This window comes from Barbatula barbatula, assembly GCF_947034865.1.
Source record: "Barbatula barbatula genome assembly, chromosome: 10".
Taxonomy (NCBI): Eukaryota; Metazoa; Chordata; class Actinopteri; order Cypriniformes; family Nemacheilidae; genus Barbatula; species Barbatula barbatula.
Window position 1 is genome coordinate 12476905 of NC_136773.1, and position 27123 is coordinate 12504027.

Genomic DNA, 27123 nt, shown 5'->3' on the forward strand with positions numbered 1-27123 from the left:
GGGCTACACAGAATGTGTTCGTTCTGCTGTCGGTCTTTAGTGAATGGACGTGTTATGATTATTGTCTCAAAAACGAATCGCTGCAGGGATGTGTTTTTATGTGATGCTCCACTGAAGGTCTCTGTTTTGATGGCGCCGGTCAGCGGGTCAAGTAGGGGTCTCACTTGAGCTGGTGCTCGATTGCTGGCTTTCATGATGAAAGGGCAGGGCTCACGGGATAGGGCTTCAAAGAGCCCTTCAATCTTTTAATGGGCATTAAATATACAAAAGATCGTTGAAAGCCGCCTGTTTTATTTTTGAACATGCTCGGAAAAGAGGGATTTTTATAATCTCTTCACAACAAAGGAGAGCAGTTGAGATAGAAAAAACAGCACTTTAAACAATATGATGAGTCTTGATTTTAAAAACAACAAATATACGCATGTCTTAATAGAGCTTCTATTCTGGCAGAACACATTTCATAAGGCTTGAACTGACATCTCGCTGTGTTTCAGGCTGGTATGAAGGGGAGCGTCTGCGGGATGGCGAGCGGGGCTGGTTTCTTTCCGAGTGTGCCGAGCACATCACCTGCCAGGCGACCATTGAGAAGAACATGCAGAGGATGGACCGTCTGCAGGGCCTTGAGACTAATGTCTGAGTCTGTTTACCCCCTGCCCCTTCACAATGCATATGACGACGACTGTGGATGGACTCTAACCACTACAGAGCAAAACACACTTTAGTCGCTTAACGCAATGATCACACCATATGAAATTATGCTTTTATATAAATCTAGTGATTATTGACTGAGCTCAGAACTCATTTGAACTACGAGGGATAGAAAAAGGATCATTTTCTCTGCAATAATGTGCCATTTTTCACTTATCCAAAGTCACACTGATTCATTGTATTATTTTAATTCAGAGCACTCCTGCATGATATGTGAACTTAAAATGTTGTATAGCTTACAGTGAAGTTTTATAGGCACACGGAAATGTTTAGAATGTTCACACTTTGTATCGACTCTCAGGGAATGTAAAGTGAGTTGAGGTGTTGTAAATCATACCAAATGTAAATATGCTTACCTGAATGTGTACCCTTGCAAGGTAATAATGTAGGATTTATATACCAGATGCTTTTATGTGCAAAGATATTTCATTCCTCGAGGTCTCCATGGTTCCTTAAAGGTTTACCCCACTACGTGCCCTGTGACCAATCCATGTGTGTTTGAAAATAAGATGACGTACGGCATAGAAAAATGGCTTGTATTATGATCACTTTAATGAATTACTGTATAGACAAAGCCAACCACTTAAACAAAACGACTTAAATAAAACATGACTTACATTACCGGCAATCATTTTCTTGTTTTTAATAGTTTCTGCTGCATGTACAAGGACTTATGAAAAAAAATGTATCTGCATAATCCTCACTATTATGTCATAGCTGAGTATCATTCAAATAAATGAGCTAATCGTGGAAGTTTGTGGTTAATAGCTGCCCCTCCTAGATCCTCCAGCTGGACTTTCCTGTGTGGTGATGAGGTCGATGATGGCCGAGATGACAGCACAGTCTTTCGACTGCCTGTCATTCCAATCCACAGGTTGGGGTTTCTTTATTTTATCCTCCAGTAAAACATCCAGCTCCTTCTTCAGGTCCTGATGTAAACAAAGACATTTACGACGTAAATTCCAATACACGTCAATCGCTCGATCCCCGGTGGTGAAAAAATGAAAACCAAGAATTTCAACTGGTGTGAATGACACTAACTTTAACCAGGTGAGCGATGCGTGCCGGCGACTGGAAGACGATCCACTCGTCAACCGCGATGGTCTCTTGGTCCTTGTCCTTCTGTATGCTTATATCTCCGCCAAAGAACAGCAGTGAAAAAGGTGACACCTCCGTGCAGTCATACAAGAAGATCTGAAACGAGGGAATTAATTCCAATAGTGAACCTCATTTTGAACTGTGATGTTTGCAATTATCTGAACCATTTACAAAAATTGCAAAGGCAGCGGGGTCGTGCTCATATTTCCACGATGCATGCAGAGACGCACGTATTCATGTATTAAAACACATTCTTCTCCACGCTGAAACTTGAGTCGAGCTCAGATGTAATGTGTTTCATTAGAAGTGCGTGATACCGGGAACTAGAATATCACTTTGCACTGAGGCAGAGCTGTGCTCTCATACACACAAACACAATGTGTGAAATATATGTGAAAATAACCCGTAATGAAAGTGAGGAGAGTAAAAATACGATGGAGAAGAAGAAAAGTGTGTCTTGGTTCCGGCTTGCTGGGACACAGTACAGAGTACTAAACATGATCCCAGGAGCCCAACGGCGTCAAATGTTTAACCAGCGGGAGAAGTCACAGGTCAGCGCTGTGGATTGTGTGTGAGTTCTGACCCGTCACAGTGTGCTCGGAGAATGGAGAGCGAGTGGGGGAATGAGAAAAAGACAGACATTCTGAATAGAGGGAATGACGGAGACTTTTTAAATTCTGTTCACCTCCTTTCACTCGCTCGAACCAATCTTCACCAATACCTTTCTAAATTATCCTTCTGCTCTCTCTATCTCCCTTCCAGCACTAAATGGCTTTTCTCTAATCTTGTCGTTCACTGGTTTATTCAACTTTTCCATTTCAATCTTCACTTTTCTCCAGGCACCTGTCTGTCACTCTCATAAAAATGACATTTCCTTCATTCAGTGCCAGTTTCTTGCACGACTGTGTTGCTGAGCCGCTGCTGTGAGAAAGACTAGAAGCCACGGTACAGGAATAATGTAATGTCAAGCTGGTCATTAAATCAACCCTGACAGGCGACTACCTATTACACAGCTACTTAATTAAATAAACATGAAATATTGATTTGGGTTGAAATTACCGTGCGAGAAGAAAGAGACAGCGTTACGAGAAACCAAATATAAGCTTAGCAATGAGACACGGACAATCGTCCAGTTTAGACGTTATATTAAACCTTTCGGTGTTGCCAGATCTTCATAAACCATAAAAATCTAAATAGTTAATAAACCATTTTTGATACTTTGTGATCAACGGAATAAAGACATCCTGCATCTACGGTTTAAAAATCATCAGATTCTGAAAAAAGTGGACTTGGCTACCCTGACACCAATTTGCAACGGAATGCTGCGGGCGGGATGAGAAAATATTGCTAAAAGCTACACAGTAATAAACAAAACCTCGTAGTCAGCACGTTTAAAACAACAAAATGCTACTTTAAAGCTACATTTTTCCAAAAACAATGGACAATTACAATCAAAATATGAGAATATATGTATATTTTTATATATAAATATATAATTGTATAAATGTTTAAAAAAAACTAAATTAACTTAAATACCACATTGACTAGAATTAACCTTTTAGTTGTGAGCTCAAACTTGCAGAACTTAATTTCCATATATAATATCGGGGCGGTTCATGCTTTGTATTGCTGCGTCACTGGGACACAAAAGCTAAAAAGTTAATATTGTTTGTTGTTTCTTTTCGGGCAAAAACAGCTCGAGGCATAAGCGAGCAAGGAGAGAGAGAGAGAGAGAGATGCCTGAATTTGTACTCCTTGATATGGTAAGAAGCTTTGATCTCTTTTGAGAGGACGTCTGTTGAAAGGCAGACAGAAACTGAATAAAAGATGGGCCGTCTTAAAATGGAGCCTGCATTAAACTACAAATACATGTCCTCCCTCAACACAACTAAACAGTGCTCTTCAACAGAGCGACATACAATTACTCCAATCCTTTCCTTTCTAAACGGGTGAGTGGGTAAACAGCCTCCATCTTATGGTGTTTGAGTGGCTTTACTTGGTTATACAAAATAAGTCCATACATTATACAAATCAAACAAAAGATCCCTTCGGACGCATTTTCAAATCTAAATAATATATCTGTGTGCGTGTAGTTCGTATTCGATGAAGGTACGTACACTTGTGGTTCTCATCTTTAGGTGATAGATGAGCCATGTGTAGTTGAACTGAGTTTCTTCTGCATTAACAGACTTCGGATGGATGCAAACTTTCCCATCAGCTTTTGTGGACACTTTTGGCGGCCTGCAACACACACACACACAATTTTAAAGTGTTACATTCTTTCATTTCAGATTTGCAAACCTCTCAATAAAACACAAAACAGCAATTGTATTTCCATTTTCATATGTCCATTTACAAGGACTATGGACCGTTATGGATGTGACAAATCACTTATCAGACTATGGTAAACTATGCTTAAAACACACAACAAATGCTTTACAACATTAAACAAGACTTTTCATGGGTATTTAAACCACCAAATGTAAGTATCTGAGTACAGTAAAAACCTTGCATGGAATTGCCCAAATATACTGTATAGAAAACATAAGTTGCATGTTTCTGTAGCTCAATTGATAGAGCCAGATGCCAGCAATTCCAATACAAGATTAGACTGATAAAACGTATGCACTTCAAATACACTTTTGAAAAAAGCATCTGCCAAATGCACAAATGTAAATAGTTTTGTACTTTTCAAAAGTAGTTGCCAGTTTTGTGTCAGACAGTCTTGTGTTAGCTGTGGACAAGACTAGGCAAGAATAATCAACACTATGCGTCCGACTCCAAAGATGTGCCAAAAGTCTGGCTGGCAACCCTACATTCATGCAAACTAAAGTAACTAATGAATGCTTCAATCTAACACCCGAGAAACCAGACAAAAGCGCCACTGTGACAATTCCCACACACATTAAACAACGGCAGCCTTTCTCTGCACACTCAATGAGGTTGTGCTCCTGCAGTCTTCAGAAAACTCATATGAAGCTGTGTGCTGCGCGACTGCGTGAATGTAAAGCGGTCACAAATGGAGCCAGGTTTGAATTATAGACGGAACAGGACTGGGTGTGAATAATGGATATAAAGCAGGTGAAAACAGAGCAACTGAACTGTGATGCACTTTGTGTGCGTAAAAGCTGATATCTCACGTCACTACTGAGCTTTGCCTCTTCACTGTCATGGCGACGATATCTTTAAATCGCCAGAGTGACGCGGCTAATAATAGAGGCAGACAAAAAAAAAACAAGTCCAATTGCCAGAGGATAGAATTAGAGAAAAGGTCCTGACGTGCATTTGGAGGTTAGATACAGGATCTTTCTCTGATCTGATGTCACTTTTCTTCTTCAATTGCTTTTTCCTGTAACAGTTGAACAAAGTAAATAAAGATTTTGATAATGCTACTAGTAATGCTACAAAACATTTAGTGTTAATTGTACTTTAATATGTACATTTACACATTTGGCAGACTATTCAGCAGTGTGTGAATGTTTTGTTTCATCCGCACATTCATCCCTGGGAATCAACCCCATGACCTTGTTGATGTCAGCATTACACTCCACCAGCTGTGGCGCAATTAAGCTTATTTGCATCTTTTAATAGTCACCATTAAATGCTAAAACATGAACGCTGCATAAACATCATCATCATAAGCAAAAGAATCCATCCCACTTACATGAGTCTCTTGCTACTGTTGCTGGGGCGAATCTTGGCTACTTTAGGGTACAGGCCTGCCACCATCACCGCCTTTATCAGCTTCTCGTTCTCTGCGCAGCAAAAAAAGAGAAGAAAAACAAAAATGGTGTGAACAGAAACATGGTCAACACACGGCTGAGAAAACGTCAGGTAAAAACACAAAGTTAAATATTTGCACGATAGTGACAGGTAGGTAAGCAGGTGGATACTGTATCCAGACGGACAGAGATACCCGAGTTTATGTTAGCGCTGGGATCTTTAGGGTCCTTGCAATTCACAAATCCAGCAGCCAAAAGATGATCCGCAAACTGACTCTTCATGTTCTGAAGCATCTGTGGGGACAGAGAAAGAAACTTCATTTGTCCGGTGCAGTGTTAAACTGATAAATAAAAGGTAAATGACAGCATTCATCAACACAAATAAACATGCCACGTATGGAAGAAAAAGTTAAAAAATCTAAACTGTATTTTCGTCATTTGAAGCCTTTACAAACTACTTAAAATATATAAAAAGATGAAAAATGACACAAAAATGGCTTAAAGTGTTCTTAAATTAATATAATGGAAAACAAAATCAAACTAGCCTAGCAAATAAATAAATAAAAACATTGAAAACATAAAAAAGCTAATTTAAATAAATTAAATAAACATACAAAATCAAAAGTAAACATTTTTAGACTTTTAACCTGGCAACAAACAGAATATATAGAAGTGATCTATCAGAATGTAGCTGGTTGGTTCAGACCGACCTGTAGTGTGTTGGCAGAGAGGAAGTTTTCCCAGCAGTATTCACGTTCAAACCTGCCGCCCTGACTCTTAGCATCCTCCCAGCCCTGTTAATACCATAAAACACACACAGCAAAATCAACAACACAAAACAACAGCTCTCAAAGAAGTTCTTTGATCACTTGAGTATTGTCTTCGTCTAAGTGTTTCCGGTATGATCCTGTAGCTAAACTAGCAGAGAATTGTGTTAGCAATGCTAGCAAATGGGGTTCAATCGCAGTTGACACGCATACTGATAAAGAAAGGCCAGCTTGAATGTGCTTTAGATAAAAGTGTCTGCCAAATACATATACTGTATGTTAATATAATAGTATGTTCCAACATTTTTGTCCAAGGACTCACCCAAAAAGCATTGACAACAGTAAGATGATCACTCTTGGAGTTTCTAGAGAGGGTTTTTCTCCTTTGGTCCGCAATCTTCTCCTTCCCCTGAGAGTAACAGATCAATCAGTCAACAATCTCTCATTAGATCTCTCACACACACAGGCTCTGGATTAAACATCCTGCAGTCTTGGGAATTGAACACAGGTTGTGTTTGTATGTACCAGTGGTATGAAGAAGGGATCTTTAAAGCTTAGGCTGGTTGCGATGGTGAGCACGGGGTCCAAACAGCCTAGAAGAGCCCCAAACAGAATCATTTTTCCAATGTGAGGCTCTACGGGCAAACGGGCTAGATGAAATCCTAACGGGGTCAACTCTTCATTGCGGTCCAGAGCATTCTGTGGACACATATATGGATATGATCAATAGACGATGGACTGTCTCGATACAAACCAATAGAACCCTATTGTATAGCAGTTGTCAATACAATGCAAGCATTACATTGCTTTGCAATATATATAACTTTGTATACTGAATTGAACTGGCAAATCACAGCATTTTTTTTGTATATATTATACATCACTAAACTGTATAACTGATCATTGTCCCAGGTAATTAGCTGTACTGTTTTCATCTCTGTCCTTTTGCTCATAATACTCTATGGCAGTGGTTCTCAACAGGGGGTCCGTGGCCCACAAGGAGGCCCCAGCTGACCACCACGGGGGCCTCAGGATAACTCAAAACATTTAAATTAGGCAAATTGCAACAACTAAAAACCAAGATATTTCTTATTATTTATCCATAAACACTTTTTCAGTTTATATCAAGCACTAAATATTTTATTAGCTCGAAATCTCGAGTTTTGAGCGAAGGCCTTTGAAAATGATTGAATACAGCCTTGGAGTCAAAAAGGTTGAGAACCCCTACTCTATGGTCTTATAAACATTTTAAATGAAAAACAACGCTTAAATCATTTTATTAATCCAACCACTTCGATCAACTCTTCCCTCTTTTCATGTCTTGATCCCCTCACCAGGTCTATCAGGTGTGTGATAGCCAGCTCGATGGCTCTCTCTGAGGGAGGGTCCACACATCTCCGCAAGAATACAGCGATGGGGCCCAACTTTAAGATCTAAAAGAAACAGAGAAAACCTTAAAGGAACAGTTTACCCGTAAAGAAACATTCGGTCATCGTTAATGTCATCAAAACCTGTGACTTTCTCAGCTGCGAAAGACAAAAGAAAATATGTTGTGAAATGTCTCTGGCCCCCATTGATTTCCATTGCATAGATACAAATCCACAGTGCTGTTTGGTTAAGAATGCTCTTCAATACATCTTCTATTGTGTTCTACAGACAAAAGAAAGTCATACATGTTTGGAATGACAAGAGGACGAGTAATACATTTTCACATTAATAAGAAAAGGCATTGGCGTTTAAAGTAAAGTAAGTGATAAAGTAATAAAAGTAGTAAAAGTTGATTCACAAGGCTTTGTTTTACCAGTGCGAGAGCTTGGTTCATCAGGGCACCACTGCGGAACAAAAACAACAGGGGCCAAGCAGACGCGTGGAGGTGAAAATGAGCAGTAATTGACACATCTAAAAAGCCTTGTTAGACAATTACACTGCCTCTCAGAGACAGTGATTAATGTCCCTTTTAATCCATTAGTTTGTGTGCTCGGCTATTGCAGTCACAGGAGACTATTTGTGAAACCTCTGCCTTTAGGCCCCATTAAAACAGATACGAGGAGAGTCGAAGAGCGTGAATGAGTCACTGCTAGAAATGTTCAATCCAATTTCTCTCAACCACATGTGTGAGACGCTATAACCCTCTAAGGATTGCCAAAAACGCATGATTCTTATGCATTTGAACAGCATACACACCCACTACCTGCACTTGTGCTTTACAGCCAACACAACCGGACGGGTCCACCTATGCAACTCATGAAGCATTCATATAAACACACACAAATTGACCGTTGGATACGGCACCTTTATTTGCAAGCAAAGCTCTTCCAACGGGGTGCGCTGGATCTCCGGTAGCTGGTAGTTATCGAGGAGGCTGGCCCTCAATCCATTATACAGGTGGTAGCATTTCCCAGGAGCCACCCTGTAGCACACAAACACACGCACAATTACACATGAAGCAAATGAGATGCAGAAAACACATTGTCATACTGCTTCCATTAGGAGTCTCTGTGTGATGAATGGAAACTAGCGCTGTTGAAAAACAATTGAGAGTTTAGTCGTCTGTTGTGGAACAATAACAGATAGAGCAAAGATGCACACAGAGACACATTTACATGTATTCAGTTACCAGGCACGTCTATCCAAAGCGATTTAGACACGGATGAATAATCTGAAAATGATTGCTACCAAGCAATCGAAGAAATTGATCAGAAATGAAAATTATAAATATTTTTTGGGGATTATTTCTTTAGTTTGAGCATGCACAAATAATCTACCATCTACCTATTATTTAGGATCTTATAAATTACAAAACGACTACCATAGTAGAAAGAATATAAATGGCATTTAAAGGTGCCGCAGAACTGTTTGTTTTACTGAATTCCTCAGTATTTCATGACAGAATTGGTTGGAGTTTAACTTATCCCTTTAACTTATATCAAAAATAACATGTTTGCAAAACACATTGTGAAACGGACGAAGAAAACTAAAATAGAAGTAAATTAGGATTTGATCGTGACCCGGGTGAGCAAACCTAAGGCTGTAATGAAGATTCTTTCGAAGTCCAAAGTCTAGCGACGCAAGACCAGACAAAGCTTGCTGATGTGAAAGTCAGGCTTTCCTATGAATAATGCAGCACTATAGCGTTGCCGTGGCAACCTGCGCTGCGTGCGTGTGTGCGTGCCAGGCACAATGAGAGAGTCGTTGTACATTTGAATGTTTACGTGAACTTGTGTGAAATGGAAATGGTGTGTCAGAGCCTGTGCTGAGCAGCGGGGCAGATTCATTTAAAAGCGAATCTAGTCGCTAACTTATTATCTCCCTCTGTAAACCACACACACACGTATCTCTACTCACTCACTCACTGTCTAAAAAGCATGAGTCACTGTGCAATTTAACACGGAACACGTAGATGCCAGACGTAAATGCGTTGCACACGCCTGAAGATGTTAGTCTGCCATCTAAATACATATCAAACATCATCACAAACATAGATGATAGATGCATCCTCTAGAATGTAGAAAAACAATTTTTTTTCTTAAAAAGAGCAAGGTTTCGGTGAGAGAATCGAAATCTTTTTAGTACGTTTCCTATCAAATGACTGAGAAAACAATTAATTCAAGGCAACAGATGAAAGGCAGTGAAACCTTGAAAGAGCACTGAGGTACCTCACAGATGAGGACTGACCTTCATGAATACACTTACAGTGAGGGAAATCATTATTTGATCCACTGCTGATTTTGTTAGTTTGCCTGCTTACAAAGAAATTACGGTCTATATTTTTTATGGAAGGTTTATTTTAACTGATAGAAACCGAATATCAACCGGAAAAGTCTGGGAAAATGTATATAAAGGTTATAAATGGATTTGCATTTCAGTCAGTGAAATAAGTATTTGATCCCCAACCAACCAGCAAGAATTGTGGAATGTGCCTATATGGACCGCAGGTACATTAGTCCTGTCACTTTAAGAAAGTACTCCTAAGTCAGCTTGATATATACAGTATATGAAAGATGCCTGCCAACAGAATCTGTATCTCTAATTCCAACCTCTCCACCACCACGGTCAAGACCAAATACGTTTCAAAGGATGTCAGGCACAAGACTGTAGACCTGCGTAAACCTTGATTTATAACCTTTATATAACATTTCCCCTGATTTATTATGGTATTCTGTCTCTATCAGTTAAAATAAACCTACCATATATCCCTTCATTTCTTTGTAAGCAGCCAAACTTACAAAATCTCCAGAGAAACAAACAACTATTTCCCTCACTAGTGATAAATGAATGAAAGGAATACTTGAGAATGAGAGGAGATTAGAGGAGGGGGAAAAGGGTAAACCGGGCTCAGGGACATAAAATAATCCATTCATACGTTCCATTGAAAACTGGTATCACATTCACTAATGATACTTATTCATTCCCCAAATGAAATCGCAGCATATAAGCACTAAGAGCAGTAAAAACACTTTAGAGGGTATCTTTTAAATCCATTTTTATAAATGAATCTACCAAAATCGAATGTCCAATCTTATTGACAAGCCCTAGATAGTTATTAAAAATATCCCTGTGGAAATAAGGGTCAAACCAAAGCCAGTGATACTTGGATTGAAAAATGGATTGAAATGAATCCCTTCATCCCACAGCATTCCTGTGATACCTGTGGGATGAGCGCAGTGTATATTCGAATGATTTGACATTCTTCCAAAGGGTGCAGTTCCTCCGAATGAGATTGGATTTGATACTTGTGAATGGATTGAGGAAGAGCTGCTGAAATATAGAGCGAATAACACATAAATGAGAGGGAGGGAGGGAGCGATCTGTACCTTCCAGCGCGACCCTTCCTCTGTTTGGCGTTGGCTAAGCTCACCCACTCTGCAGTCATGGTGCTGATGTTGTTCTGTGTGTCAAAATGAGTTTCTTTAATCTTCCCTCCGTCGATCACATACACGACATCATCTATCGTGATGCTGAAAGACAAGTGAAGACAGTGTGACAAATATCACAGCGTACCGATGGTGACGCTGCAGAAGAGAAATACATCAAATCGAAAGCGACCCGACAATGTCTTCATAAAAATCATGACACACTGGTCAAACATAGCATAGTTTGTGAAAACAATATCTTCACAGTTATAAACATGGTATGTTTGTATAATATATTTGTATATATTTTGCACACAACTAGTAAACAATTAGCGTTATATTAACAAATGACTTGTGGTTATAACTTTGTGTATATCCATTGCAATTTGTCAATGTCAAAACAGTGCTTTGTTTGTTTATAAGCAACAGCATGCCACAGATGCTTTACATAGAGTTGTCCATATGTTTCAATTGTGGGCTACAGCTGCACTTCCATTCAAAAGTTTACCAGCCGTTCCTCATATGTATTTTCCACTTCTTAAAACAGCTAAACTATGGAACAAAGTCTATAGGAATTATGACAATATAATATAATAAGAATTGTGTTGTGACAAATATAGATTTGTTTTTTAGCATCTTCAGTGTAGATGCAAAGAATTTGCACAAGTTTAATCTTACTTGAAGTATCAGGCGCTTCAGTATTGAAGTAGGTCCCATATAATCGTGCATATTTTCTGAAAAGCCTTTTCTTCGCTATTCTAGTCATCAATTAAAAATAAGACTTGAAAATGATTCAAATGGCCTGATGATCCTGAACGTAACAAACAAGAGAGCTACACATTCATTTATGTATGAAAATCCCATCGTATTCAATCTGTTTTCAATTCTTTGTGGAGTTTGTTTGTACATGTGATGCTGGGAGTCTGTTTACCAGTTATGTGCATGTAAGCACGTCAAGTTTCAACGCACGGCTTCAACTTGTGCATACTGATGCCGCTAGCTAGATTAGCAACAACAATACTGTTGTTAACTCGGTTCATTTTTCACTGAATCTTGGTGGAGTCTGTGATAAAAAGGGCCAATTATCTCAGCTGTTTACCCGTAATGATGTATTTTTGAAGAAACCTAGCCACATTTAAGAGGTGAAGAACAAATAAAGATTTGTTTAAAAGCAGAGACTTTCATTTGATCTATTATTTGTTCATATATTCATTACAGAAAATGTACTGTGAGCCATCACATTTGAGTGAAAATGTAAAAAAAATGCTGGCGCTGACTGGCGACATAAAAAAAGGCTAGCGATGAAAGAGTTAACTATTGATAATGGCACAAAACTGACAATGCTTACGTGAATCTTGACGTGCTTCACATTAGTACAGTATCAAAGATACACACACACACAAGCGCACCTGGTTTCTGCGATGTTGGTCGCGATCACAATCTTGCGAACTCCCGGAAGCGGCTTTTTGAACACCTGAGGGAAGAGAGAGAAGCAAAGTGTCATCCATGAACATAATAGCACTATTGATGGTTAGAGGGACTGGATACAGGGCACAGAGAATTGAATTCAGTGCAGGCAGATGGGTGGGCAATATCACATTTGAAAGCTGCAGAAGGCGGCAGAGAGCTCGCTGCAGCTGTCTACACTCACCTGAGTCTGAGACACCGTGGGCATCAAAGAGTGAAGGGGAATTATTTTAAATCTGTCTGAAAGAACCGAGATACAAGAAAGTCAGATCACAGGCTGCGGCTGCTGTCTTGTATTTGCTGTTATTTCTGCTTTATAAAAATGAATTGAGAAACAACCAGCTATTAATATTCTTACTCCAAAACGACATTTTGCATTGTTTTACTTAAACACAGCCGCAGAAAAAAGTTAAGGGGCCGTTTCAAAGTCCATTTTCAGTTTTTCTGAATTTACTATTTATAGGTTTTTGATAAAGTAAAATTATTATTCTTGTTTCATTCTGTGAACAACTACCAATATTTCTCCCAAATAAAAAGATTTTTCTATTTGTTTTTATTTGCAGAAAATGAAAACTGGAAAAACAGGTCAAAATAGCAGAATAAAATGCTCTTGATTTTTTCAGACCACAAATACTGCAAAGACAACAGGTTCATGTTCACTTAAGCAATACAACAGTTATATTTGAACATGTATTTACGTTTTTTTTATTTATGTGTGTTTTAGACTAAAACATCTACCTGATTTAAACATCTGGTCAGCCATAAGCAGATCATTCAGGGTGCTGATGTTGTCCCAGCCAGGCAGGAACACTAGAATCGCTCCATCCTGCATAATAAAGCAGTGTCTTAATGCACATTCACACACTGGTGGACTATAAAGAAGGGTGAGAAAACCTCTCAAAGTGGGGTTCCTATTTATGGACCAGAACAGAGACATGGGGTTGATTGTTTGAGATTTGGTTCAGTTAATAAGACAACGCTTCACTTTCTGTGTCATGACTTTCACAGTAAATCAACAAATTGTTATCATTTCTCAAATGGCAATGAGAGCAGTGAAAGAAGACTGAGAAACAAGATTTTCAAATTAAGCAAGCCAGACCACGTGTAGACCACATCCGCTAGGCCACTGCTAGCACCGAACATACTCGCAAACATACACAAAGAAAACAATGTCATCTGACACATCAAAATGAAACGTTCTCAGTTCACATCAAAGTCCAAGTTTTTGACAGCTCCTAAATCAAACTGCCTTGCCACGCTATGATCTCAAGGGCCAATTTATATCCTAAAACTGAGTCAACCACCAAAGCCAGATAAAAGTGAATTAAATCTAGCAGCAGCAGTCGGAGGATTTTAACCTCATAAAATGCAGCGTGTGTCGACGGAGGGGAGGAGGCAGATAAAATATGAAGTGTCCCCAGACAGCCCTGGTTCTATATTTAACAGCCCAGCAACGTCACATCAGGGGTACATGACATATTAAACAGTAGACTTACTTTTGCTATGTATGCATGTACATGAGCATGCCGACAAGCATCTGTGTGTGAATGAGTTTCACAGCATCCTGTGACCTAGATTCCTGTGTAATGCGCAACAAAACTTGACATTAAAATACCCAGCATTCCCGGATGTTATGTTTAATTAACAATGCTTAATCTCACTGTTCCCGCTGTGACGTCCCAGACTGCGACGCTGATGATGCAAGCACTCATTTATATGAAAATCTCTTCATCTCCCCCAGACAAAAAGCCGTAATGACAGACACTAAAGCAGGGCCATTGGGTGTGTTTCAAAACAGAAAGGTTGCCTTTCGTGTTAGCACTATGTGTCACTCAGAAGACCTTTTTATGAGACGTACAAAACAAGCTGGACTTCAAGGTCAGGGGCTATAAAAAGGCAGTCAAGTCAATGAGGGCGAGTAATCTTTAGTGAACACAGTCTTTAAACTGCTTTTGATCTTCTATGTAAAATGTCATGCCATGACTCTTTAATTAGCCAATCACCATCATTGTCATATAAAAGACAAGCTATAATGCTTTATCTGACAGGTCATGGCCAATAAACGCATTGTAACTCCTCTATAGTGTATTTTAGATTCAGCCTCTTTCTTGTTCAGTACGAGCACAAGCTGTGGACGTACAGTTGGCACAGTCTTGGCATTTGTTCACAGCGACAATTCGCCCAAAAAAATGAAAATTCTTGTCATCATTTACTCACCTTCGAGTTGTTTCAAATCTGCATACATTTCTTTGTTCTGATGAACGCAGAGAAAGATATTTGGAAGAACGCTCGTAAACAAACAGTTCTTGGACACCTTTGACTACCATAGTAGGAAAAATGACAAACTGTTTGCTTTCCTACATCCTTCTAAATATCTTCTTTTGTGTTCAACAGCAAAATGAAATGTACAAAGCAATTTTTCTTACTATGGTAATCAATGGTGGCTGAACTGTATGGTTACTTCCCCAGTGCACATTCTTCCAAATATCTTTCTTTGTATTAATCATAAATACAGATTCGTAACAACTTGAGTCATTCATATGTCATTTAAAATGAATAGTTTTTTTGAGATTTTCACTGAAGATTATGAGGGCACATGAATTTAAAAAAGCAAATGACACTCATTGATAAACTATTTGCAATAAATGCTGCAATATTTCATGAACAAATAGGAATTGTCATTTTGAATTTCACTGGGACTTCAAGTTAACCTGAGCTAAGCCACACAAGTGCATAGTTTAAAATCTAATACCACAGTCAAGATGATATTGAAAATAAGTTTAAATCCAAATTATAAATGACGTTTTGTTGCAATAATCTGACCACAACGGCAGAGGACAACATTTGGAAGGGTGCCTTAAAGAGACGGCAACAAAAAAGGCCCATTTATATAAATCCTGGACGAGCATAAACAAACAAACTGTTTCTGCTCAGGTGCAAAAAAACACTGACTTCCCTAATGACAAATAAAACCAATTTTAAGAGTATAAACAATAGTTATTTAAGGCTCCCCTTATATATATTTAATGTGAGAAGTGTATATTAAGCATTTTAGACGCAAGGAAGAACACATAGCGGTGCAAACAAGGAATGAACGTTGCCTTGAAAGGGAAAGATAATCAGACAGAACCTGAGAATGTTTGATGCCTTTTATCTCACCCTCGACTACAAATCCCTGCAATCATGTGACACAAGTAGCAGTATTCTTCCACATAAAAGAGCTGCGGAGAGAAAAAAATCCTGAAGATATTAAGAGCAGCATGGGAAATGCAGTTCAGAAAAGGAAAGCAAGGAGAAATGGAGAGGAGAGGGTCTATTAAGCAGGCCCATTAGCACTCATTTCATCCCAACATGTTTTTCTTTACTATGCCAATCCTCTGTTCCTGCTTCGGCCAAGTCATACACACTGACACATGCGTACACACACAAAACCCAGGCGTAAAGGACTCACGTCCTCGTTCCTCACGATATGCCGGATCAATGTCACGATAAGCTCCAGATTGATCTTGTCATCATCATCCATCATCTCCAATGCGTCGATGGTGCTGTCTGAATACCTGCCAATCAAACGCGGAGAGGTGACACTACATCATTTCTTACAACTGTGACTCAATAAACGCGCTGCTCTATATGCACGTGCGACCAAAGTCACTTTGATAGCTAAAAGATAAACCCCAATGCAGTCTAACGTCAGCTCGATGAAAACTATTTTTAAACTGCACTAAATTACTTTGTCATAGTGGCTGACACGCAGGTTTGTGAATTGAATGCCTCACCATAACACTATTCATCAAACAGACCATTTCCTTTAATGGCTGTCGGGTACAGTTGGAAGAGCGAGATATATTTTATGGTACATTAAGTACAGATATAAGAGTGTTCATAAGAATACAGAATGTACGGAGCACTGTAAGAAGTTTAGAGATAAAGACTGACCGCTCTCTGAGCGTGCGGTTGTAGCAGGGCCAGCTCTCCCGGTATTCAGCCTCTTTCTGCTCTTTCTCCTGCCGTACATTCTGGCCGTGCATAAATCCTCTCCTGTGGCGAGGTCTATGCTCCCGTCGTTGCTGTGGCTTGAATCTGTAAAAAGTAAAGTAAAAGTTAGACCCTCCAAGTATAAAATCATTCTGCTATCCTGCATCTACTTTGAACAATTTGAGTGTTCTGGAAACATTTTACCTTAACATTTCCACCACATCCTCCAGTAAAAACTCTTCCACTGGGTATGTGTATCCAGGAATATGAACCATGGGACAGTTATCTGTACAGAAAAGAGGTGATGAAAAGACTCCAGTCAGTGCCTGTAACTTATTACATGGTTGGATTCTCATTGTTCATGATCAGCCTCTTGCCTCTGAAAGCTGAAGCTATTATTCCAGTCATTAGCGCTATGCTAAGTCCTGTCCTATTATGTTCTTTTGAAGAGTACTTTATTAATCTGTTATATTTTACAGCTCCACAAGATCTCACACACATAGTTGGGCAATTCCAGCGTTATGTGATATAAACCCTCATAGAATGTATTTGTTACTATATATTGAACCATTTTACTAAAGCCCTGTTTCCATGACCTATTAGGAATGAAACCCAGTCTGTGAAGTGGTCGTTTTTTAACCAAACCTCTTGAAATGTACATTTTCCTGGCATTTTGAGAGAGATAACCACAACAGTACGCAAAAAAAACTATATTTTCTATACAGTATAAATGTTTCCAATTATCAAAATGTAATTTTTCTGTGACAAACAAAAAGCCCTGATATTCCATGACTTCAACAGAAAATATATAAAATTCCATGACTTTCAATGTGTAGAATAGACCTTTTAAAATTCCATTATATTCCTGATATTCCATCACCCGTGGGAAAAACATAAAAAGACACATTTTTGATAGACTGAATACTTTGTAGGATTTCTGTTAAAATGCATAAAGCAGAAGTAATAATACCCCACAAATGGAAAGGTGATATCTCTTCATTTTCATGTGCCCATTTATGAGTAATGTGGACCATTATGGATGTGACTTATCTGAAAGCCGCATTTACCTGACTATGGAAAATCATGCTTTAAAATAAAATAAAAATGCTTTAAAAAAATTTAAACCACCAACTGCTTACATCTATGGTATCAGTTCAGTTAAAGTGATGGTTCACCCCAAAATAACAATTCTGTCATCATTTACTCACTTTTATGACTTTCTTTCTTCCCCAGTGCACAAAAAATTAAGTATTTTGAAGAAAGGTGGTAACCAAACAGCACTGGCCGCCATTCACTTCTATTGTATGGACACAAACCAATGCCAGTTAACAACATTCTTAAAAATATCTTCTTTTGTGTCATGATGAAGAAAGAAATCAAACGACAAGAGTAAATGATGAAAGAATTATTGTTTTTGGGTGAACCATCACTTTAAAACCTTTTGTAAAAACTATATCATGTTGCATGGAATTGCCCGGATCTTCTCAATAATACTGTCTAAAGTTCCTCAAGATCATTTACATGTATTACTTAAATTATCATACCGAAATATCTGCTGAATTTTTCAGCATTGAGTGTTGCACTCATGAGGACTATTTTGAGGTCTTCCCGAGTGCGTAACAGGTCTTTCACGATGGTGAGCAGAACATCAGACTGAAGACTCCTCTCGTGAACCTCATCCAGGACCAGATGACTTATACTGGAGAGATACCTGACCGAACACACAGCACTTGAAAATTGGACAGACATTGTATACTTGCACACCGCATACTATATGGATAAATGTCAGAGTAAGGACAGAAAGTCCGGAAAATGTAGGACAATGTTTACACAGCAAGTCTTAAAAACACAACACCCTCAATGCAAACAACTGAAAAAATACACTACCCTTAGGAAAAACACTTTGGTGGGCACACAGCGTTACTCACCATCACCATTGTTACAGAAGTTATTCACAACTATCAAGAGAATAGATTGATGTATAACTGTTGCATAAACAGAGTGATCCCAGAGTCACACCTGTTGGTAAATGCAGTTGTCACGGTGTGAACATTACCCAAGTAACAGCATTCAGATCTCTTTCAGAGTTTTCTGTGTACGAATGTTTCAGCAGCAAAACAGAAGAGATCAAAGAAGAAGGCAACAACAGTGGACAATGTTTTCTCTATGTGGGCTGGACTGAAAGCTGTCTGAGTGGATGAGTCAAGCTAAGAAGCACTGCAAACGGCAGTTTGAAGCAAATCGTTGAAGCAGATTTAATGTCAGTGAGTGATACTGGATGCGTGTGCGACTGCATTTTTAACGCTGCTTCGAGTATGCATAAGTGTTTGTGAGCGGGTCCTGCACCTGCTGAGGGCTGAATAAACACTACCACCTCTTACTGGGTTAAAAAAGGCTCAGAACACTGATAGCGGATGGAACAGGGGGTAATAAAAGAGCAGATCGGAGGGGTGTGAAGAAAAGGGGACGTAAAACACTTACGGATCCGAGCGGAGCCATTGAAGAATAATGCCCGTCGTACAATACAACACCGAGCCTTGTTTCCGTGGCAACCGACTGAAAAGCAGAGCCAGAGAGTGGGAAGAGAAGCAAATGAGGAACAGCATAAAGATGAATTCAATTGAAATATAACAGTAAAATACAACAGGAATACTGTTAAAAGAGTGTATACTTCCTTATTTAACATTTAACTTTCCTGCTTTGTCTAATATAGAAATGAAAGGGTGGAAAGCGCTCCTGCTAACAACTTTTAATCATCAAAAAACATTTCAATGATTCCTACAACTTTACAAAAAAAAAACATTAGAATACACACATTTTATTATGATTAGAATGTACAATAAAAGAAAAAACTAAATGTTCTTCCTAAACCAAAAAGCAAATCTAACAGAAAGGCCTGTATCAATAATTGAACTTCCTATTTTACATTACCAAGGATCATTTTGCAATTCATGAGCGTTTATAAAACTAAGCTAAAGCTCCTCGTATACTCCCACACACACACACAGTCGATCACATGAGGGCAACAGGGAAAGAAATATGGGATTCCCACAGGCTTTAGAGTGATGTACAAAATAGGAAGAGGGATTCACAGAGAGAATCGAAGAGGCCCTGCACATATTAACCTCTCCTGGCCTAAAGAAGACATCGTCTCCATCCTACCGTCTCTTCACCTCGGTCCCCCTCCTTGCACTCCATCATCCCTTCCACCATTCACTCTCAGTCCAGTACTCACTTGCTCGCTCACCACAGCAAGACAACATTACCAGCCAATTTCCCCTCTACCTGTCTCCCGCCACCATTCGCACTTTTCACATTATCACTTCATCTCTCTGGGCTCAGCTAAAACAACAGATTCCCCACTGATTCATCTCTCCAAACCCTCTTCCCACCCTCCGATGTCTCTCTTCTTGAGGGATGTCAAGTGTGTTACCTGTGTGAAGGGAGTATTAGACACCTGATGAGCTGAAGGATTGTGTTCCCTCACTAACTCCTGTTTTAATAGAGGCAGGCTCGGTCTGACAGCATCCTTAACATGTCTATAGTTGCACAGTAACTCACTCCTGAGGACAAGAGGGATTTCGAGGTTGGGAACCAATTGGTAATTCCCTTATTCCGCCAGCTATATTGATTTAATTCTGTTTTCTTTCTCTTTATATTTCGTCCTAAAGTATATTTGACTATATTAAGGTCATTGATACACCTCTGATGGTCAGGGTTTCACTGTGGTGGAAGCCAAAGTGCCAAAGCCAAATGTCTTCAGCACACAGTTTGCATGTTTCAGACATCAACTATGTAATTTACACCGGAAAGAGGCAGATCATCAATCCGATAACTCAGTCCAATCCATTTATTATCCAGAAAAGGTTACAGATCAAACAGTGAGTAACTAACACTTATAATAACTAAATAGCACTTGCCGTGGGACGTTTGAACCTTGTATCCAACAATTCATTTATGTAACATCCACCTGATGGGAATAGTATGTCTGGTCATTCAAAACAGCACATATACTCATTTTTTTTTTACATTTAACTCGGAGTCTGTGAAAGGAATAGAAAAGGTGATGTTGCCTTTAGCAAGAACCACTAATAAGACAAGATGGAAAAAAGGGAGATGGAAAAAGCCACTGTGGTTGTGATAGTGCTGGCCATAAATTTATATAACAGTATTTTCCAGATATATACCGGTTCCGCTACATGAGGGTATTTTTAACCACATTTTATACTGATTAAGAGCGGAAATACTGCAGTTGATTGACTTAAAATGCCCTTTATACTGTCATGGTGAGTGAATATTTGAGAAAAATGCCACACTAGCGTTATATAGGTTAGCAAGTCCCACAAAATGATGGTGTTTATAGAGAGGTTGCACTCGTGATGAAGTGAAGGAATCAGGATGCATGACAGTTGCAGTCAAAATACAGAACCTTTTGACTGTACACAATTTGCAAACAACTTGTAACTACACAATGTAAACAATCCCCCTCCCCTATAATAACTGCAAAGTTTAGACTTCTTTAACAACTGAATATGCAAAGGTAACTTGCCTTTGCTTTGTTTTGCTCGTGAGTGAATTGAATATAACGTATTAGTCATCTGCTGTTCAGCCGCGCAGTGTGCGCTCCCATTGCTACATGAACGGAATATGTAATGTTACCGAACATCCAAACGAGTCCGTTTAGCGCATGTTTATAAAAGAGCATGTTTTCTTATAAAGAAAAGTGATCATAATGTAGTGCCGCGACATAGAAAGACGCATTCTGTTTGAGTGGCCGGTCATAGTGCAACAGTGAAAAGGGACCCCGCTGAGCCTCGTCCCGCACATTGTTTAAGCTACATACACCGGTTATACGCTATATTAAAAATTCACATAACAAAAATACACACCGTGTTCGGTACGAACCGGTGTACCGCCCAGCACTAAGTTGTGAGATATTTGGCAGCAAAGCTCTAATCAGTTCTCTCTCTTCTTCCACAGAAGAGAGGCAATTATCTGCTCTAGGACACAACATGTTCCAGTGACCTCGCTCCTTAATCCACTTTCCTCTTGCTTGAACACTCTCAAGATAAAAATGCTACACTAAATATATATAGACAGACCTTCACTACATCTCTGCTTTCCACACAATAATATAATTTTTTAACATACACCTTACATAAATAAAAATTACATTTTCCAGAATAAAAAAGTTGACTGTTCAATTAAAACGTATTATTTTTCTGACCAGTAAAACAATATCAAAATGTACTGAACTTCAAAAATATCTCGTTAAAAAATCTGTGGTATTATGTAAATAGATTTTCTGAACAGCTGGTATGGTTTATGTGCCCATAATGTGTCATTTGTGATAATAACAAGTAACCTCAAACTCTTCTTTGCAAGATGTCACAATAAGGAAAACCCTATTGAAACTTAAAACCTCATTTAATCACCTCTGCAGACGAATCTGATACCCACAGGACTTTTCATCTCCTACCGATTCTGCGCGCTCGGCCGCTACTCTCTCTGCTACCTAAAGACAAGAACATCCACTTAACATACATTTTTGATCCTCATCTTTGGTGGTGACTGCATTTAGACTTACTGATATGGCACTGATTCGACGTGGCTGCGTGCAGACCACCCTGCACAGCGAGCCCATGCCCCTCTCCATATAGTCATCCAGGATGAACTGAGTTACCTGGGTGGTCTTGCCACAGCCAGTCTCTCCACTGATCACCAGTACCTGGTTATCAGCGATCAGCCTAACCAGCTCCTACAGACAAAGACAAGAGAAGATCTTCAAACATTGCCAGTGTGATTCGCTAGCTCAAGGTTCAAAACATTGAATGTTTGTTTGTTGTTACATAACTAAAGATGTATACACATCAATTGATATGCTGTATAGATACTGCAATCACAAATTTTACCTCTTTCATTTCATACGATGGCAGCTTTTTTCTGAATTTCTGAAATAGAAATGCACCAAATTGAAGCAATTTGACACAAAGTTCGAGTGAAAGTCTGTCTGTCTTTGTCTGTCTCACCAGCATATCAAGGTATCTTTGGTTATCCATTTTCTTCTGCAGATCTTTCTTGAGTTCCTCGTCCAGGGAGGGTTGACGCTGAACATAATGGCATAAGTACTGCAGATCCTTTTCACAGTTGAGTCCAGTTTTCACACTCGTCCGCAACTCATTATCCTGCTTCTCCTCCTTGGGCTCAGTTTTTAGCAGTCTCAGATTATTCTGAGATTCTGGAGGATCTCCATCAAAGTAACTGTAAATGAAGACCTTGCTATTATTCACAGCTCGAATTGCTAACTAGTTAGTGGTCAAGCTTATGAAATTTAGCAGCATCTTGCAGTGAGGTTGCGAATTGCAACCAATGGCTCAATCCACCGCTCGCCCCTCCATTTTAAAGCACTACAGTGGCTGACACAGCACTAAGATGTCGTCATGTTTTCACTTCTTTGCCGACATAGATAACGGATTTACCAAACGCTGTAGAGAAGCTACTGTAGAAACAACGAATTCCATATAAGAGGAACTACGGTGTATGAGAGAAATAGCGTGTTCTAAGGTAATAAAAACATAACGCGTCATGTGTAGGTTTCTTTTATACGCCTCTGAAGACATAGTAGTTCATGTTTTGAAAAATTTAAGACATGAATGTATAGGAATTTGTATGCATGTTTAAGCTCATTTTTATATTTCTTGATTTTTCAAGATAATTAGGTATACTCGTGCCATAATGTATTTACACCTGTGGTTGCTGGGCTCCTCCTTCACACGCCGGTTTTGGGATGTGGAGGGTAGGGAGTCGCTGAGTGGCTCTCTCTGGACAGAGTTCAACAACCTAGTGATGTGCTGCTCACGTGATGCATCCATCTGAACCACAGCCCTCTAAAAGTGAAACAAAAGAAACCATTCATTGCTTTATTATGATGTATTATTCTACCGAAACTCTTAATTAATGGTCACATTTTTCTAAACGGTTGCACGGGTTATTAGCACATATTGTACTATTGCTCTTTTATGACATATCGCTTATTGCTCCCCGAACTCTTTGTAAGTCGCTTTGGATAAAAGCGTCTGCTAAATGACTAAATGTATATGTTATAGACTGTAATACATTTGAATGCTTTCCTATTGGTGTGTTTAGCTTCATTTTTTATGCCCTTATGGAATTGACTATTGTTTAACTATAGTTTGCATTTTTTTAAGCAAATCCAAAGTAAGCACAAATTTACACACTGAAACTATAACAAAACTTTCTTAAGGCTATGGTTGCATTTCAAAAACAAACTTGACATAAGCTGAAATGATTTTAGCTCAACAACACCCTTGGTACTACTCACAGAGTTTCTCTCTGCCTCCGATCTTCCAATGCCTCCAAATTTGGCATACCACAGCCCTATTTCACGACCCTTTAGATGGGGAGGGTGTTTGCCTCGTCCGCCTCCTCCTCTTCGTCCCCCTCCACGTCCCCGGTCTTCCCTTGAGTCCCATTCAGAGTGTCTTTGGTGTCCTTCTCCGCTGGGTCCAGCCTCTGCATCCCACCTGGACCCATCTCCGAACCGTCGGCCTCCTCCTCCTCCTCCTCCTCTTCCTCTTCGCCAGGGTCTGTCACCATGCGCGTAACTCATACTGCCGGTGAATACAGCAGCAGCTATTCCGCACTGTTCACAGCAAGAAACGCGTATCACTCAACTACAAGCATTAAATCATCGCTGCTTTCTCGCCATTGCGATGTATAAACGTTATCACATCAGCCACCGATCGAGCCGTATTGATAAGAAGACTTTTGTTGCCAAGACGCATTTAATTCGTTTTTATTTTTGTGCAAACATCCTGCTCGTCGCACATGTATGACGAAACAAGTTAAACCTTAGTCGAGTCATTATGATGTAGCGATAAATGATTGGTTCTGGTTGGCTGTGCGTCAGTCACGCGGTCAAACTTTATTCATCAATTCGTGTATTTAATTTTAAGTTTACATTTCCCGATATCAAACCGATGTTTCTGGTCTCCCTAAAAGATTTTAAGATGTAAATGGATTCCATTTAATAAGAAAACAACTTTAGTTTATGTGCTGTAACTGATTTAATTTCATTTCTTACCCTCACGTTTTTTCTCTCTTTTCTTTTTTATTTCTTTTTACTTAAATATCGTTCAATCCATTTCCATTTTACATGCTGATGATATTGAGCATACTATTTACACTCTGTATGCATTGTATGCATATGAAAATGTTAAGCTAATTTATACACTGTATGTGATCATGTCATCATTGTATCTCTATAGTAAAGTTCAATATAAAAAAGCACATTTAATTGTAATTTGTGATACAGCTTTTTTACAGCTTTGCGTAGTTTCAAAGCAGAATTACAAGAAAAAATTACTCACACTACACTATAGAAATACATAAAGACAAATGACTGGTTTATTTGCAAAAACAGATAACTTCGTTTTTAAAGACAAAATTCTAAAATCGTTATGTTATCATGTATTTCTTGTGTTTTTTATCGTGTTAGTTAGCTGTAGCCTATTTTTAGAATTATTACTTAATCAAAACAAACCAACTGCAGTTTAACTGAAATGGATATAACGATGTGAAAAAACTAATATTCAGAAAAACATTTTGGGAAAGAAGATTTGATGATAATTCTTTTTAACATTAAGGTGCAATCATATAATATTGATTTTGGTTATATATATATATTACATATTTTAAATGATGAACTTCTTGGCTGTAATTTCAAAGATTCTTTCCAAAGTTTTTTGTAACAGGTTTTGATTTCAGACTGTACAACACATAAAGTAACTATTTAAAAGAGGTTTGATCATTTTCTGTACATTGTGAAGTCATCAGAATTAACAGCAAAGAGTTATGACGTAACCAAAATTGAATAAATAAAATGAATACCAATGTTTGCCTAGATTACAGCTCTTGACATTTTATTAACTAACCCTACCTAGGCCACCTGAGATGTTTTCTTTTTCTTTTTTATCTGTTGAGAGAATTTACTGGGTGTATCTTGCTTACATCTGGTTCAACTCATTAATTGATTTTGTTTAAATTAAAACGTTAGTTTTATAGAGAAACGTCAGGCCAAGTCTGTCCAAACCTTTGACTACTACTGTTTTTTTACAAGAAAATATATTGTTCTCCATATATACAGAGATCACTTTAAATCTACTTAACGGCCAGTGGCAACAGTTACCCATGTGACAAAACAAAAGCATCTTCCCACAACCTCTAAATCAGATACAGTATGCTTGAAGTGACAAAGGTTTCAAAGGCAATGCATTTGGAGAAAATGGTACACCTCAGGAAACAAAACACTGTTTTACTTTTTCTCATAGAAAAAGAATGAGCTAATGAGTTTTCCCACACCGTAACCAGCCGTTTGCAGCAGTGTGTCATGATGAATCCTCCTAACGTTCATCTCGAAACCCAGAGACATTAATTATCTTCACTTAGCATCTCCTTCGCTGGTGTAATCTTACAGCTACATCACCAAGTCAAAGAGAAGTTATTGTCTTCTGCTGCATTCTAGAGTAGCCTAAACATGGTATGAACAAAAGGAGTTGTGTGTTTATTGCCTCCGAGCACTCGAGTCTTCGGGCACTTGTCCTAATGCTTATAGTCTAATTGGTCTCTGCTCACATTGTCATTAGTGTCTTGTTTAAAGGCAGTGGAGCAGAGGCAGGGATTTGCAGGGAAGTGAAACAGCGACTGTTTTAACAGAGCGCAAGAAGATAATTAGAGCGCTGTGGCGTTGTGACGGGAGAGCTGTGTGTCCTGCAGAAGCTTCCAGACCCATCCATGAAATATGGATTAGATCTTTACCATCACAGCAAGTCTTCTTTTTAAATGAACCCACACCCTCTATTCTTTCAGTTTCCTTGCTCTGTTTTCACATTGTATTACAAAAAATAATCTTTATGCAAAGTAAAGATTGCATTTGTTCAAGAAATAATTTGCCATAAAAGTCCAGGCAATGTCCAGGCATGATTGAAAATGTGTTATTTTGGGTTGGAAAGAAATTTCACTAGGTGACAACTTGCTGTCGAAACATAGAACATCTAATTTAGCACACATCCCCTTAAACAATGACCATTTGAGATCTTCTGTCTCTTAATCTTTCCACTTCGTCTTTGTGTCCTCAAATGCCTGTCCCTCAGTCAGCATGGCACAGCGCTCTTAAAAAAAGTATTCATATGGGGAAGCATCTTCTCACTTTTTACTCTTTAATCGCCACCTCAATCATGTCAATCTCTTTTTATTCAAAAGCCCCTTTCCAAGCAGCCTGTCACTCGCTCGCTCCCTGCACAACAATATCCTGATAGCTTTGGATGTGCCTCATTGTTAATTGCTTTTAAACATCATCTGAATGGCAGGCTCTTTTAAAGAACTTGCCTTGTTTGCAAGAAGGAGGGACAGAGGGAGTGTCAGCCTTCCAAATGGCTCTGTCTGAAATGTTAAAAAACGGAGGAAAGAGAACTTTTATGTCGGTAAAGAGCAGGTCTGCTGTAAACATGTGCC

The 27123-nt window shown here is 38.9% G+C and overlaps 2 protein-coding genes across 3 annotated transcripts in view; one reads left to right on the top strand and one right to left on the bottom strand.

The window, feature by feature from the left end:
• Nucleotides 1–1458, top strand: part of LOC306899171 (rho guanine nucleotide exchange factor 26-like) — a 32713-nt gene extending 31255 nt beyond the window's left edge. The window contains exon 15 of the mRNA XM_079465250.1: nt 495–1458. Within this exon, the coding sequence (XP_079321376.1) occupies nt 495–637 (143 nt within the window). The 3' untranslated portion in view covers nt 638–1458. The remainder of the gene's footprint in view (nt 1–494) is intronic.
• On the bottom strand, nt 1240–24503 carry dhx36 (DEAH (Asp-Glu-Ala-His) box polypeptide 36). Of its 2 annotated transcripts, XM_079465248.1 has the most exons (25): nt 23933–24503; nt 23338–23477; nt 22620–22851; nt 22503–22541; nt 22178–22348; nt 22026–22105; nt 19072–19146; nt 18135–18301; nt 16795–16876; nt 16552–16695; nt 16067–16172; nt 13354–13441; nt 12800–12855; nt 12558–12622; nt 11110–11253; nt 8588–8705; nt 7630–7728; nt 6821–6994; nt 6618–6704; nt 6239–6322; nt 5723–5822; nt 5471–5561; nt 3924–4047; nt 1750–1902; nt 1240–1637 (listed from the first exon to the last, which is right to left on the bottom strand). In XM_079465248.1, exons 1-25 carry the CDS (start codon nt 24218–24220, stop codon nt 1470–1472), a joined length of 3075 nt encoding a protein of 1024 aa, XP_079321374.1. In that variant the 5' UTR covers nt 24221–24503; the 3' UTR covers nt 1240–1469. The 2 variants fall into 2 exon arrangements, with proteins under 2 accessions (XP_079321374.1, XP_079321375.1); XM_079465249.1 differs by lacking the exons at nt 1240–1637; nt 1750–1902; nt 3924–4047 and adding an exon at nt 4870–5155 and having other exon boundaries at nt 23933–24353.
• Nucleotides 24504–27123: the final 2620 nt, after the last annotated feature.